Genomic DNA, 16,929 nt, shown 5'->3' on the forward strand with positions numbered 1-16,929 from the left:
CAATACAAAAACAGTAAGAATAAATTACATTACAGTCCCAAATGATGTCCGGTTCAAGTTACTCTGAGTAGAGTATGTGTGAACCGAACGCTTGAATAAGGGGCTAAATTAAGTTTTCATGCTTTCTCATGGTTTGTGTAAAAAGGTGAGTTGATGTAGACTAGTTTGTTCACTTTAAATGCTTTAGACATGCTAAACATCTGTGTTTGTCATCATTATCGGGTGCTTTAATAATATAATTGTGCATATGTTACTTCACTGCGTGATTACATGAACAGGTGATTCACTTATTTGAGCCAGTTCATCGAAACAAACTTTCTGAAAGAACCAGTTGTGGAAGATAATTGCATTTTCCTGTTTGCCTGAGGCTCTGGGTTACAGGTAATAATGTTGTAAATAATGTTCAGTTTCTTGCACCGACTGATCGTTTCTCTTCATAAGACCTCAATATATCATCAGGAGCCACGGGTTTTCATTTAGTGTTGCCTTGTATGCTTTTTATGATTCGCAAAGTGCTGGTAGCCATTGAAGAGTCACAAAGGACAATGGTGTCCAACGCTAACAATTCCTACGTATTTTACGAGGAGGGTAAACTATCCCTTCACAAAAATAGCAACGACAATGCAATTAGAAAACAAATGAATGCACTGGATTGGAAACCATTTGACCATTTATCATCAAGTTTGTTTTCAAAAAGGACTCAAAAAGCAGGTTTATGACGCTAGCCAGGTAAGTTTGAGTTTATTTGGAGACCTGGACTGTTGGCATAACACAGAACTTCACCAGTATTCACTGCTATAACACCAACTTATGAGTTGTGCAAGGAACTGAATTACAGAAAAAAAGCCAATCATTTCCAGGAAAAGCTCAGAATCCTATGGAAGTGTGCCGTAGGTTTACAGTACACACACACGATTCAATCACGATGGACTCTCACTAGCTAACGTTTCCAAGAATGAGAGAAATGTAAGACTAGTGTGTGAAATACAGCAGGCACCACACACAATCAAGTGTGTGATCGATGCTGCTATCCTGGGATATCACGGATCATCACACATTCATAACACTTTACAATAACAATACATTTAAACGTTAATATAAAATTGTTAATCAAAGATTCAAGCTGCATGCTGCTAATGATCCCTTAATCATTACATAAGGTTTTTAATGTTATTAAAGGGTTAAATGTCATAACTTCTGTGAATAGCACATCCCACCTCACATTTATGGCTGGAATCTAGCAGCTGTGATAACTCCTACTCAAGGCTCACGAGAATTAATTAAGCAACATGATGTTCACAGGCCAAACATATAAGGCTTGCTACCACTGATCTATAACGGGGAATATGCATACGTTACCAATGTAAAAGATTTACAGTGTTTATCTCATTATGCTGTTGTAGCATTGTTTTTATTGGTACAGTAAGCTAATTGCAGAAGTTTCAACAATGACTTTGTTAACATAATGCAATTTTGGAGCAGTTAATGATTTAAACAAGAGTTAAATTAAGAATCAATTTAATAACATACACATTTATTAAGACTTAACTCCTATGTAAACTGTAAATCTTGTCTAAAGCTTTAGAATTTGCACGGTTTTAAAGGGTCTGAAATATATATTGCTGAATCAGGAAATAAAATACACACATCATAACATCATTCAGAGAAATAAGGCTGTGTACGGACTTAAATGCATGCTTTAATTCCAAGATGATGCATGTTAAATGTTGCATTATATATATATACATACATATAAATATATATATATATATATATATATATATATATATATATATTTATATATATATATATATATATATATATATATATATATATATATATATATATATATATACACACACACACACACACACACATTTTTACAAGATAGTAACATAGGCTTGCATTTGAATATTTATTGCATATTTCAGTTAGTTTCTGCTATTAATACCACATATCTGTTCATAATATTTCCAGCGTACTTATGTACATAAAGAATATATATATATTTAGATTTCGATCATTTAGCTGTGTCAGCAGTGTACAGCAGATACATCCACCTTAACGATTTCAACAGAGCGCTTATCCTTCCCAGATAAATCTGAAGTATGAATTAATTTACACACGCATATCCTAAAAACTGAATCGCTCTAAATCGGGTGATTTTAGGTCAAGCTTTTGGCTGTCGGTCAGTGATGCCCTCTGCTGGTGGGGAAGGAATATGACCGGAATATCATCACCTGATAGAATTCTGTGAATTAATTATATTCTATGAACTCTCTATACTCAGTGGTTGCAACTTACTATTATAAAAGGCATATTTATTAATAAAGAAAATGTAACTTCTTGATGGCAGGGAAGGCTACTGAGCCACGTCTTCATGACTCATTGAATATCTGTGTACTTTACTATTATTTAATAAGAAGTGGAAATATATAATGTTGTTTTAAAGCTGTGTGTCTGTCCATGTGTGTCTCGTTTGTTTACTCCTGTGTTGAGTTGATTCAGACTCATTGACCTTAACTATGCCCAACAGTCCTTGTTCTCTAGCAATCATTTCTCTCTTTTATATTCTCTTCTCCTTCTCAGTGTTTCTGGCGAATCATTCCCTGAGTTGGTCCATCTCCAGCCTGTTCCAGTTGATCTAGTCTAGTCTTGTTTCTCTAGTCTGATAGAATTCTTGTCTGCGTTGTTCATTCTGGGTGTAGCTGAAGAGCTAGAGCTCTACTCCTGCCTGGTTAGTCTTGTATTGTTCCTGTCGGATCCTCTCTATGAATATGTAGATTAACGGTCTAGTCCGGTCTAGTTTCGGTTCTGATTTGCTCTTTAATCTCTGGGTTTCTCAGATGCCTGTGATGTGAGCTGTTCAGTTGGATCAATGTTTAATTTGTGAACATCACTGATTGGGGGGGTAGAAGGGATAGCTCACCCAAAAATTACAATTCTGTCATCACTTGCTCGCCCTCAAATTGTTCCAAACCTGTAAGGGTTTCGTTCTTCTGTTGAATGCATAAGAAGGTATTTTGAAGAATGTTGGAAACCAAACCAGTAGTCATTGAGTTCCAAAGTATTTTTTAGTTTGGCACACCCAATCTACCCGAGTAACAAGAGTAGTTGTCATTGAGTATCATAAGTAGGGATGCACCGAAATGAAAATTCTTGGCCGAAACCGAAAAAGAGAAAACCAAGGCCGAAAACCGAAACACCGAAATAAATTATACCAATTATTAGTACCATTGCATATTGCTATGACCGTGTACTAACTTAATAAAATTAAGACATTGCAATTGCATAAATTAATATTAAAGTATCAAAGATAATTACAATTACATAACTTTTTTTTTTTTTTTTTACATAAAAATATATAATTACAAATTGTGCAAATATTTATGAAGCATATTGCAACAATGCACAGTATAAAATAAAATCCAAACTAAAAATGTATCCCACTCATGTGTATATTTAATAATAATGTACAGGCCTACTGGCAGCAGAAAGGTTTTAAAATGAGCTGTTCTTTAATAAAAACAAAGTGCATTTGAAATTTTTCTCTGTAGGACTAGAAAGTGCATTACTTCTCCAGTTGGCAAGACTGTTGTCACTTCTGGGGATGGGGACTTCAGACAGATAACCATCTAGCTGTTGAGCAGTTGAGCTTGTCATCTGCCTGACATTTGAGAAATATTTGAGAGAGTGTATTTAAATAGGGCCAGGGCATAAATAAACATTTTTATCAAATTAAAGCAGAAATCTAGCAGAAAATCTAGCAGATATATGGCTACAATCTGATATTATGTATGTATATATGTTTGTGTGTGTGTGTGTGTATGTCACATATATAGTAGCCTAAGAACAAAATAGCCAACGTATTATTATTATTTGAGGCACTTTCTTGCAGAATTTCACTGAACATAGAAGACAACGAGGGTGCATGCCACTCATCTGGTGCAGAGACCAGTCTTTTTTTCTGCGCTCTGATCTCTGCTTCTCCGCATCCAGAAACCGCTTGGTTATTTCTCGTGCGCGCTGCCTTATTTCCGCATCCAAGTAATGGTCTTTATAACGCGGATCAAGCACATTCGCGATGAAGTGCAGAGGATCCGACAAGATCTCAGTGAGACGTGTGCTAACAGACTCTATAAGACTGTACTTTTCTTTGTTTTTACTTCGTGGTCCATCTTAATCTCTTTGTTAGGAGACGTTTTAGTGCTGCGAATAAAGGAATACGAAGAGAGAGAATGTTCTCACTGGTGTTAAGTGAATGTCACGTGGAGCTCGTGGTCTGCACTATGCAGGTGCACTTGCAGGTCGCGGTTTCTGTTTGCGTCATCACAACATTTCGGCCGTGTTTTTTCGATGATAAAAGTCTATCGGCCGAAAACCGAAAAGGCCATTTTCGGCCGAAAATTTTCAGTGGCCGAATATTCGGTGCATCCCTAATCATAAGTTAATGTTGTTTGATACTTCATTTTATATTTACACCTAGCTTCTCAAACAAAGGCAAATATTTCCACACGGTGATGTAGAGATGTGGGGGCGTGTTTAAATGAGCCGTTTTAGGGGGCGTGTCAGATTCTTAACTTTGATAAAGAATATCTCTTTGGGTTTGAGACTTTAGTCTTTGCAACTTTACAGATCTTCTTCATGCACCAAGAGCTTCTAACACTCCAAAGAGAAAGGACAAATTGACATCACATCATATGACCTCTTTAATCGTCCACCGATGCAACAGTTTGTTGTGGATCCCTACACTCAATGCTAAGAAGGGTTGCATTTACTAAACCCAACAAAACAAAAATGTAGAGAGGCTACAGTGCAAAACACAATCTATGATCAATACAATATACTGTCTAATGTATAAGGGCAGACCTGACACATAAAATAAAGCAGTTTCTGTAATTTCAGGGGATGATAGTGTTTTTTGTGTCATTGTGTTATGATTGACTTAATGTTCCTGTTGGAAGAGAACACGTGTTAGTGTTTTGAATAATTATTTGATCGTGAAACATGTTTTCAGTGTTTTGTTAGACAAAGTGTATTTTGTTAGTTTATTATTGGATTTTGAAAATTAGTTTTGGGTTTTAGTTTACAATGTGTGATTTTTGCCAATTGTGTGTTTTAGGTGTGTTGGTGCGTTAAGAGTTTAGGAAACTTGTTAAATGTATTGAAAAAAACTGTCATAGTGATTGTAAAAAAGTGTAAGAAATATAAATATATATATATCACTATGTTCAGATAGAGTGTTTTCATTTATACTGTTTACTATATGTATGAATATTACATCATGTCAGGACAGTCATTAGTGAAATGTGCATTCTTGTGTTGTACTGATGTCATTTCCTGCAGCTCTATAGTAATAAGTGCCATGGCATTTACAGCTCAGGTTATTGGCTTAAAAATGTACCATCTGCAAACATGGCAGCATGCAAATCAAATACGGTCACGGAGATAAATGGAAATGCTAGTGGACAGCTTTATCCAGGCACTTTACTCTGAAAGTAGCACAGAGCCACAGCGTTCACACCATTTAGAAAGTTTTTCATTTTTTTGCTGTTTACTTTATATCTACTCTACACAACAGTACTACAGCTCGTCTCATGCCAGTGGCATCAGGCTCAGGCTGGGGTTGTCAGGGCTTTAGTCCTGTGAGAAATTTGCATGGCAACAGCCCCCAGTATAAGAACCAATGGGGAGTCGTCTCTTCACCTACAAAGTTTGAATAAAAAATTATCTTTATATTTCAAGTTGACTAAACCTGAAAAATAAAGTATTTGTGCCTAAAATAATTTTTCTCACCCAAGATATTTTACTGTACTAAAAGATGATATTTTGCAGAATGTTGGAAAGCATACAGTTGACGGTAGCCATTGACTTCCATAGTATTTTTTCCATACTATGCAAGTCAATGGCTATTAATTATTTGGTTACCAGCATTCTTTAAAATATCTCTGTTTGTGTTCAACAGACGATTGAAGCTTGGGTGAGTCAATAACGACAAATGTTCATTTTTGGGTGAACTATAGAACGGGTCTATTTTTGGGTAGATGTTGTTAAGAAAATTACTATCACAGGGAAATTAAGGTCCACTGTAGCTATTGTAAGCCATTGTGAGCCAAAGCTTTTGGAGTCCAGTAGACAAGCAGACCTGTGAGGCACTGTTAGAAAACCCAAATGCAGCCGTGAAAGAGAGCAAGAACTTCACACAGGTTCAAAAGCAAAGTACTGTAAGTGCCAATATCACTTCACCCTCAAGACAGGAGAAAACAGATGAAAACAGTGGAAAGAAGAGAGAAACTGACTGCAATATATTCACCTACTATTCAAAACAGTATGTAAAAGTCCTGGAAGTAAAAACAATCATTTTCTCCACAGGGAATTAGATTTGTAACAATAACTGATAAACCTTTAAAAACAGACCTGTTGTTAGCTCTGAGGTTGATAAGTGATGGTTTATGCTTTTGCTTTAGTGCTGTATTTGAATTAATTCAATTTATTTTTAAAATAAATAACCACAGTTTAGTGGAAGCAGCAGGCTAGTTAAAAACTCCATTACCCATAATGCCGTTCCACCAGATTCCACAGCCAACAAAGTGCGCCAAAATAGTTTTTTTTTTAGCTCTGCCCAGTACACAAATTACATAATTTATAGCCTCTCTATATACATGCTATCGAATATAAATATGCACATTTTGAGCGTAAAATACATTATTTCTATAGATATAATTAACAACTTTACATCATTTCATGAATAGTGGTTCGTGAACAAAGACTTCTTTAAAAAAAAACAAAAAAACGATTTCATATTGGAAAAATTTACAGGAAAAAATACTTCTGGAACCCTCATTTTGATCCCTTTTTGACCCAAAGCTGGCAAACAAGTGGTGTTTTTAATGGCCAATAACAAAATCTAGTGAGAGGAGTAGTCAATAACAATATAATTCTGGTATACTGTATTCAGATGAACTGAATGATAGCAAATGAGGCACAAATGTGCACACAGTTACTGAAATCAACCAAACTATGTGTTTACTCTGTTCACTACCTAGTGAATAAAAACACTGAAATCAGACACTATGTGTCACCTATTGATGAGGCTGATGGGAGATTTTGGGGGAAATGAAACTTCTGGGTGGGAATGATCATCACCTGATGCCAATAATCTCAAATCTCCCTAAACATCAGCTGATAAATTGGTCTGGTCCTTATACACCACCACCAGCACCAAATAAGAGTCTAGTATACAGTGTATCTACTGTACTTTGAGCCCTTTAACATTATTAGGAATAAAGAACTGTTATCAGTCAAGGCACATTTGGACTGGAGTGAGATCAGAGTCAAGATCTTTTCAAGTCTTTCTGATGAAGATCTTTCTGAGAAAGATCATGTGACTCTCACAAAGCAAGATCTGGACGCAATCTTTCATTACAACACTTCTCTTTCTCCATCCACAAACCCAATGCTTTGCACACAAACACCCTGATCCTTTCACTGTACCCGAAACAAGACTCACATTACCAAGAGGACTGCTCAGGATACCTGAAACACAGGTGACCACGGTCAAAAGATAAAGAGACTCAAGCTAAATGCATCAAGCTGTGAACTGTAATGCCGACATGCAAAGACAGGTTATTAATGCTGACTGTTATTAGAAATTAATAATTTACTGTACATATTTGTGCACGGTGTAATATAAGCATCATTGTGAGTATTTAATGTGGATGTGCATATATTTTTGTAATTTGTAAGTAAATGTATTCTCTTGAAACTAATGTTGCAGTGGAATATTGCAGATGGTCTTCTGGACCAAAGCGGTTTAAACTCAGACATCATACTTACTCAGAGCATAGAGCGAGAGAGTGATTCCTGCCAAGCAAAAGCCCTCAAAGAAGCGCAGGGTGATGAACATTGGGACGTTGACGGAGAAGGCCACCGTAATGCCGAAAAATAACATAAAGATGACGGACAGGATCAGGACCGGGTACCTTCCAATCCTTAGTGTTAGAAAAGAGAGGGAAAAAAGGCCAATTACAAAATGGTTAATAACGGTGTTCATTTCTATTATGTGTGTCATGTTAAATTATGACAGGTGAGTGAACAGAGTAGCATTGTTTATTGTAGAAAAGCAATCAAACAAGTCCTTAAAGTGATAGGTCACCCGAGAAAAAAAAAGTCAACTAAAGGAGAAATTAGAAAACAAGTCCTCTATAAAATGCTACAACTGTAATGCATTATCATAATCATGAACTGCTCTGGCCCAGTAACATTATAAACATGACACATGTGGAATAGAAAACCTGACTTGATGATTTCATGCTCTTGGCTTGCGACACAAAACACATTGTGCTCGGCACAAACAGTAAATACTCATTCAGTAATAACGGAGAGGTTTATTTGTGTTCATACGCTTATGGGAACTTCTCACTAATAAATTCTGTTACTAAGGTTAGTCATTTTCAGAAAACACACTCAGATCATATCTATAATAAGTGCATGGTGCAATGCAATCAATCATTACATTTTCAGAAAAGTTTGCATAATCTTAACCCTGCATTGTATTTTAATGACTACCAAGATTCGATTCAACTGATGCATTTAGTCAATTTTTTTTTCAACATTCATTTAAAATTTGAAAAACACGAACACCACTTTTTTAACCGTCTAAATATTTCATTTATACACTTTTATTATAATACTACTTTTGTATCAAGTGAATGTACTTTAGTAAAATATGTAGATTTTCATTCACACTATTGATTATAAAGAACAGCAAAGAAAGCAAATGAACCAAAGCTCTCTGTCGAAGTAATGCCCGTGTCGAAAGCTAGAGGGCATGTTCATATTTACTCAAACATGACATCAACTATAGTTATGATATCAGAGGGATAAATAATGCTGATGAGCAAAAAATGCATGAAAAAAATGTTGATCCCTACCAAGTCCCTGAAATCTTTTTACAGATCTGAAGCTAAGACAGATATTCACAGCAGGGTCGGATCCAGGAATTACTTCATAATGTGGCATGAGGACTATGACGGGAGACAACACCAAAGCAAACATCTGCGCAGAGCTCTTATGAGCTGACTTACACATCCGTGTAGATGATCACGAGAGGGACCACCACAGGGTAATCATCTCATGCTTGAGAAAGAAGTGAAAACGAGTGACGTCAGGAATGCGGGAAAGGAAGACATTTTTAGACACACTCACCAATCCGCCAAAACTCCCAACACCAAGTATCCAAAGATGGAGCCCACCAACAGAGAGAACTTGGCTATATGAACTATCCAGTCAGAGTCGCCCACTAGCTTCCACTGTTGGGACAGAAAGATGGGATAGAAAGGCCTTATTATTAATATATGACATATTTCAACCGTATCCGTCACCGTATGAACGACCAGAAGTATTAAATGTGCCACGTATGAATTTGAGTTTCTAAACCAGGATTTCTCAACCCGTTCCCGGAGTCTCCACACCACGGCTCATTCTGGACGTCTCCCTTATTTAACACCAGCTGACCAGAAGTGTGTATGTGTCCAAACACTTGACATGTTATACTGTCCTTACAGATCCAGCATCACACACACAGAAGGGAAGTTTCACAGGTGTGTTTGTCATCTATTATGAACTCGACAGGAGGCACTTCTGATTATTTTCATTTTTACCATTTGTCCGTACAGAATTTGCTATGGTATTTCTGTGGCAGTACCTTTTCAAAAGGCACCATTTAGGTGCTGAAACGTGCACTTTAGGTGCTAATATGTATCTTTTAATGTGCACCTTGGGGGTAGATAAGGTACAAAAGCATATTTTTAAAAGGGTACTGCAGTGACAGCTTTTGTACCTTTTTTCTGGGAGTTTTTTTATTTTTTTTTCATTTGTTGTTGTGATGTTTATGGAACAGCTGAACCTTTAGACAAAATATGTCGTATCATATTTGATAAATTAGGAGTTTGTGGCCTATATACGGAGAATATGGAGCTCACATTCGAGGAGGAAAAACACACACCTCACTTTTATACAGCTGTTTTGGTCAAAAAGAGGAAAATCGGATAGCTTGTAATGTAAATTAAAACGTTTTTATAACAGTCTATTGTATATTCTAATATTATGCCATAATAAGTTGATATTTCAATACTCAGTTTGATCAAAACTCTGTAGCATCAAAACATATAAAGCAATGCAATGATAACACAGATGAACAAATAAATGTTCCTCAAAAGCCTGATGATCAGAGATGAGACTCATCTGAACATGATATTTCTATTTCCAGTAAGTGTTCACATAAATGCTCATAAAGCAAAAAAATTAAAAATAAAAAAACACAAAAAAAAAACAACAAAAAAAAACATGCTTTATTTTCACCATTTCCCCTTTTCTATCTGAAACCAAGTCTTATCTAATCCTGTAAAATGTGCATGTTTTGCACTAAGCTGTATAAAATGTGCTGTTACAGCACAAAACTATTATGTAATCTATTATGCTGAAGAAATACTTCCAGAGCAGGACATATAAAGAAATAAACCAGGTTAAAAACTGAAGCGAATGAACTTACAGTACATTTACTAAAGAAAGCAAAGGCAAGCTGCTAGTGGGTTGTATTGTATCAGGGTTTGTACAGGAGCTCATGTGTCCTGGGTTTCCCCTGCTGTACACACACTGACGGACTGAAACTGACACAGGATCTGGTTTCCTCTATTGTGTGCGGATTGAGCCGCACCCGTCACATGCTTCAGTATCAGAGCCAGCTGCCAACATTACCAACAAACATTAGTCACACACACACACACACACACACACACTTCCATCAGGCAAGTCAACCTGAACAACATTCAGACCAAAACCCAACCATGTATGTCAGATCCGGCTGCAGCACACATAACAACTTCATTTAGCGCTTAACTTAATACTGTTAGACTAAATACTGGTTAAGAGAGTTTAAAATACTCCAGACATGTTTTATTCAAACTATACATATGCTTTGGTTTATTGTCTAATACATAAATATACACAAATAAGAGAGGCCAACCAATCCTGGACGTTACTCATATGATAACAGTGGGTAAAGAAAAAGCAATAATTAGATTCTAATCATGAAATCTACATTGAGAGGGTGACCCCGACAGAAGCTATACTAGAGTTATACTATACTAGAGAAGGAAGGAAAGAAGGAAGGAAGGAAAGAAGGAAGGAAGGAAAGAAAAAAAGAAAGAGAAAGAAAGAAGGAAAGAAGGAAGAAAAGAAAGAAGGAAAGAAGGAAGGAAGAAAGAAAGAAAGAAAGAAAGAAAGGAAAGAAGGAAAGAAAGGAGAGAAAGAAAGAAGAAAAGAAAGAAGGAAAGAAGGAAGGATGGAAGAAATGAAGAAAGAAAGAAAGAAAGAAAGAAAGAAAGAAAGAAAGAAATAAAGAAGGAAAGAAGGAAGGAAGGAAGAAATGAAGAAAGAAAGAAAGAAAGAAGGAAAGAAAGAAGGAAGGAAAGAAAAGAAAGAAGGAAGGAAGAAAGAAAGAAAGAAAGAAAGGAAAGAAGGAAAGAAAGGAGAGAAAGAAAGAAGAAAAGAAAGAAGGAAAGAAGGAAGGATGGAAGAAATGAAGAAAGAAAGAAAGAAAGAAAGAAAGAAAGAAAGAAAGAAAGAAAGAAAGAAAGAAGGAAGGAAAAAAAAGAAAAAAGGAAGAAAGAAAGAAAGAAAGAAAGAAAGGAAAGAAGGAAAGAAAGGAGAGAAAGAAAGAAGAAAAGAAAGAAGGAAAGAAGGAAGGATGGAAGGAAAGAAAGAAAGAAGGAAAGAAAGGAGGAAGGAAAGAAGAAAAGAAAGAAGGAAAGAAGGAAGGAAAGGAGAGAAAGAAAGAAAGAAGGAAGGAATGAAGGAAGGAAAGAAAAAAAGAAAGAGAAAGAAAGAAGGAAAGAAGGAAGGAAAGAAAGAAAGAAGGAAAAGAGATAGAAGGAAGGAAAGAAGGAAATAAAGAAAGAAAGAAAGAAAGAAGGAAGGGAAGAAGAGAAAGAAGGAAGGAAGGAAAGAAAGAAGGAAAGAAGGAAGGAAAGAAGGAAGGAAGGAAATAAAGAAAGAAAGAAAGAAAGAAAGAAGGAAGGAAGGAAAGAAAGAAAGAAAGAAGGAAAGAAAGAAAGAAAGAAAGAAAAAAGGAAATAAAGAAGGAAGGAAAGAAAGAAGGAAAGAAGGGCTGCACAATTAATGAAATACATAATCGTTCAAAGCGGCAATTCATCGTTCAAAGTCCACTTATGTATGTTATTCTGCGCACTTAAGATGTGTTTTTTCTTTCTAGGGTTTTTCTATTGTTTTTGTTTTAGTATAAAACTATAATGGCATTTATATGTGTACTTTTTTATCATTTAAAGAAGAAACCAATCAGATGTAAAGTTGACGTTTGAGGTTTAACACTATAGAAAAGCACTAGATGTTTTTCAGTTCAAGTGTTTTTAGCTTATTAATTTGCATTTATAAATACAGCATGCAGTTGCATCAAACAAAGGTATAAACATCATTCAGAGTAAATTGTGATAATCATAATTAATAATAACAATTACAATTTCAAGGGAATAATCAACAATTAGAGTATGCCCAAGAATGAAGGACTTTAAATTATAAACAAGGCATAGTAGAGAGATATACCATGGAAGTCAATGGCTGCCATCAGCTGTTTGGTTAACAAGTGGAAAATCCTGATTATGGTTTTATAGAAGTATATTTACACAACTGAGGTCTGTCTGATATTCTGGTATACGCTACCTTCATGGATAATGAAAGGGAAGTAATAAGAGCTGTTTTACATCAGATTATAAACATTTCAAAACAGGTTATATCTCTTCAAACTAATTTGTATTTGATGACTGGTGCTAGAGAGAGAGACATCCCTTTACAAAAGATGAGTCTGAGAGGTGATCTCCATGAGATGATCTGACATAATGATAAAGCTGAAGGCTTTGAGTGTTTCTTACACACAGCTATGTGAATGAGGGAAGGGAAGGCATGCAGAAGAGAATTCAAGGCAGAGAGACAGAGATTGCCGCATATTTTCTGCCTAGCAACAGACTAGCAGTGAGACACAGCCCTAGCAGCTAACTTCAACTGTTAAAACCATTTCCTCAGCTCAAATCACAAATGTTAAGGGCTCAGTGTTAAAGCATTGCATTAGGTTGTGGGTTCGATTCCCAGGGAACAAGTGTTAGATACAAATTGTTAGCCTGAATGCACTATAAGTTGCTTTGGATAAAAGTGTCTGCTAAATGCATACATTTAATTTAATTTAACATTTAGCCCTGCCTTAGAACAAAGGCTTTTTAACTTTGCTTACTACGCGAGCGCCTGGACGTGGATTTGTGTGTGTTTTGCAGCAGGATCCACCTATTATTAGAGCTGTGATTATGTTGGATCTGATGTTGCCCTGGGAAGAGGCTAATAAGAGGAAGCACTTAACAGGAACTGGTCGAGGCGTGCTGAAGGACGCACTGAGAGTTAATTGAGGACTGATGGTAGGGACCTCGCACTGCAGAGCCCTAAAGCCTTGATTTCATTCTCTGTTTAGAGGGGAAAAGAAGTTTGAAATACCTGAGCAGCAGTTCAGTGTTAGCAAACATCCCAACACTGCCCACGCTGCTGGAAGCTCTGTTTGGATGGACATTTACAGTAAATATGTGCTGCACGCTACAGTACGTGTGTTTGCATTGCTTTGACTGGTCTCTGTATACCCCACCGTCTCACGCGCCACGATTGGTCGATTATGCACAATGTTATTGACAAATTATTGGTTAAACTACTTTTCGATCATTATCTGCATCAAGTATTAAAAGCAAGCTAGGATATTTTAGGCAATATAGAAATCTTGGTCCAGAAAAAAAGAGGATGTACCCTAGATATAGATATGTTTGCCCCAGATCTGCAATTCTGCACTCCAATCGAGTCACATCCATCTATACAGTGCTTTACACAGCACAGACAGCACAAGGTATATAAAAAAAAAAAAGTAAAAAATTAAACCTGTTACTTATTTTTTTTTTTTCATGTTTCTGAATTTTTTTTAAATAAATTAATTGATAAATGTAGTTTGATGAAAAACTTTGATGTTGGCTTGACAAAGCCAGGTCTCAAAGTCTAAAATTAGTTTGAAGATTTTACTCAGAGAAGGTCAGAGAAATACAATAAAATGTTACTGTTTTGGCAAGTTATTAGCATGTTTAACATGTTGCTAACACGTTGTTAGCATGATTTAATAAGTTGCTTCAATGCTATCGTATTATAACACATTGCTAACATGATGTAGCACATAGCTAACATCTTTTAATGTTTCAACCCTATTTTAACACTATACGAGCATGTCTTAACACGTACAGCACGAATCAGCATTTTTTAATGTTCACAAATTGCTAACATGTCTTAGCATGTTGCTAGCATGTTTCTAACATTTACATAATGCTAGTGTGTTTTGACTTGACACTAAATGTACAGAATGTTTTAAACAGGAATATTAAGATGAGAAGACAAGACAACATCTAATGTTATGACTACAAGTACAAACTTATTTCTTGACTTCTTTTTTACAACAAATACCACAGTTAAACTATGGTTAATTTGTGGTTACCATGATTTAACAATAATTTAAGCATGTATTTTTGGTGTTTAAATTGCATCTCTGCCGTCCAGATAGCCTTAGCAACACCATGAGGATCAGAGAGTTTAAATGCATGTTGATTAAGAGATGTTTAATAAGCCCACAATGTGTTAAAACCATTTCTCTGGGGTTTTAAAAGCTTTTCAATTCACATCAATAGAACACTTTTTATCATGGGAAATATCCTAACTTTAAAAATGTCTTGTGAGCATGGTTTTCTTGCGTTCCTGGGTTACTGGGATATGGGATTTCAATAAACATATCTGTGGTTGTTTTCTGTACTGTAACTGCATACAGAAGCAATGATCTGAAAACCACACGGTTACTCAGTTCCCTGATAGCACACGGACATCACCGAGATGTCTATTTGCAATAACTCTGTAGGACGTTTTCTGTCAGACTTTTAGAAAATGTCTTTTAAATGTTTATGGTTTAGAAAGAATGCAAAACAGAGATGTCTATCAGAGGTTTGTACACAGCAGATGCTTTCCAGATGATGCAATCTTTAACAGACATCTTGCAGACGTATCTGGGTTCCTTCAGAAAACATAAAAACAAGATAAAATCGGGTTTAATTTGCTGTGTTCTTTAATCACAAATATAAGGGCATCATTCAGTCTTTTGGACAGTGCACTGCATGTGGGATTGGGAATGTGTCCTTGTGCATAACTCCGTCTTCAAGAGAGCGAGAGAAAGAAAGAGCAATGAGAGAGAGAGAGAGAGAGAGAGAGAGAGAGAGAGAGAGAGAGAGAGAGAGAAAGAGAGAGTGAAGGGTGAATTGTGGGTAAAACTAGGAAGAGGGCAAAAAGGGCCCATTGTCTTTTGTCTGTCATCATGTGTTACTTCACCAAAGTACAGAACAGAAACAGTCAGAATAGTCATAAAAACACTATAAATCAAAGAAATCTTTAACAAATTTATCAATTATTAAAATAGGGCCAAAATGCCAAAAGGGAACATTGATGTTTTCTGCACATACACGAGGAACAAAACGTTCTTCTCCACTTGTAATAACAATATCTATTTTCTATTGTTAGACAGACTGTCTGCAAACAATAGCACGAGAAACACATAGTGGTGAGGTATATGACATCAGAACATGTGCATACAAGACTAATCCACCTCTGCTTCCTTTCAGATTTTCTTATGGGTTTTTACTACTTTGTTTTTGAATTGATGAGAAAAATACCTATGGGAAGCATAACTTGAAGACACTTTAATGGTTTGCTGTACAATGTAAATGTTATGTTTATTTTTGAAAACGTATGTTTCTAGTAAGTGACTGGATGAGACAATTTGGGGTGTGAGTGTGTGCAGTTTACATCATAGAACAAAACGCCAGAGTATCTTCAAGTTATGTTTACCTCTGGCTTTATTTTACTAATAAACTGAAAAACCCCATTGGAAAATCCTGAATAAACCAGCGGTGTGTTAATCGTGCATCCCTGCAGCACTTTATACTGTCAGCAGAAATAAGTCCAATCCCAAACAGGTTTGATAATTCTACATTTGTTTCAGTTATGCATATTCTGTCATGAGTCCAGCTCATCAGTCTAATTGAAAATCTGTAAATAAGCAACTTGTGTTTCTGTCTAGAAGACCAAGTCACTCCAGCTGATAAAGGAACCGTGAGCTGACCTCAGCAACTTCAGGCCGGACAGCTGGGTAAATACAACATGTGTGGGTGGACGCATACGCTGCATGTGTGCAAATGTGTCTGCAGAAAACTACAGCTCACATTTCCATGTCCATCAGAGCTCACACGAACAAAGAAGCCCACTCGATCGGCGTCACCTTACAATGGGGATCTAACCGTGACAGCTGCTTTAGTAGACGCTCACTTTGCAATTTTTATGTTGTTAAAACACATCAGAAAATCTATGATAACGAACAATGCACAAAGAAAAAAATCCCTTTGATATAATATGTAGGAAGTTCCGTAGAAGCAGCAGCGTTCTGAAGGATGCGACGCACCCCTGTCATCATCTTTTGTCTTTGCTGCCATCTGGGAAACGCTATAAACTGAACACTATCACCATTCCCTCGCTGTACATCAAATGTGCAATGACAACTGAAGAGACCCAGACCCAGTTTCCACTCCACAATAGATGCTGGATCACACTCATTTCCCAAAACGGCTTAATTATTATAGAAAAAGCAGAAAGTCAACAGTTACGTTGTTTCTAGATCAGTTGGCATGATCATATCTTGAGCAAATGGTGACAAACTGTAGAACGGCAATGGGTGTGGGACACAGAGAACCACCTCAGACAATGGGGTGCCAGAACTTCATTAACATACAGAGCACAGCT

General features: G+C 36.4%; 1 protein-coding gene across 2 annotated transcripts in view; it reads right to left on the minus strand.

The window, feature by feature from the left end:
- Positions 1-16,929, minus strand: part of LOC128024564 (solute carrier family 22 member 23) — a 44,297-nt gene that overhangs the window by 19,516 nt on the left and 7,852 nt on the right. For both annotated transcript variants that reach the window (XM_052610727.1, XM_052610729.1), the window contains exons 2-3: positions 9,208-9,311; positions 7,837-7,991 (exon numbers count right to left, since the gene is read on the minus strand). In XM_052610727.1, coding sequence (XP_052466687.1) covers positions 7,837-7,991; positions 9,208-9,311 — 259 coding nt within the window. The remainder of the gene's footprint in view (positions 1-7,836; positions 7,992-9,207; positions 9,312-16,929) is intronic.

This window comes from Carassius gibelio, chromosome A2, assembly GCF_023724105.1.
Source record: "Carassius gibelio isolate Cgi1373 ecotype wild population from Czech Republic chromosome A2, carGib1.2-hapl.c, whole genome shotgun sequence".
Classification (NCBI taxonomy): Eukaryota; Metazoa; Chordata; class Actinopteri; order Cypriniformes; family Cyprinidae; genus Carassius; species Carassius gibelio.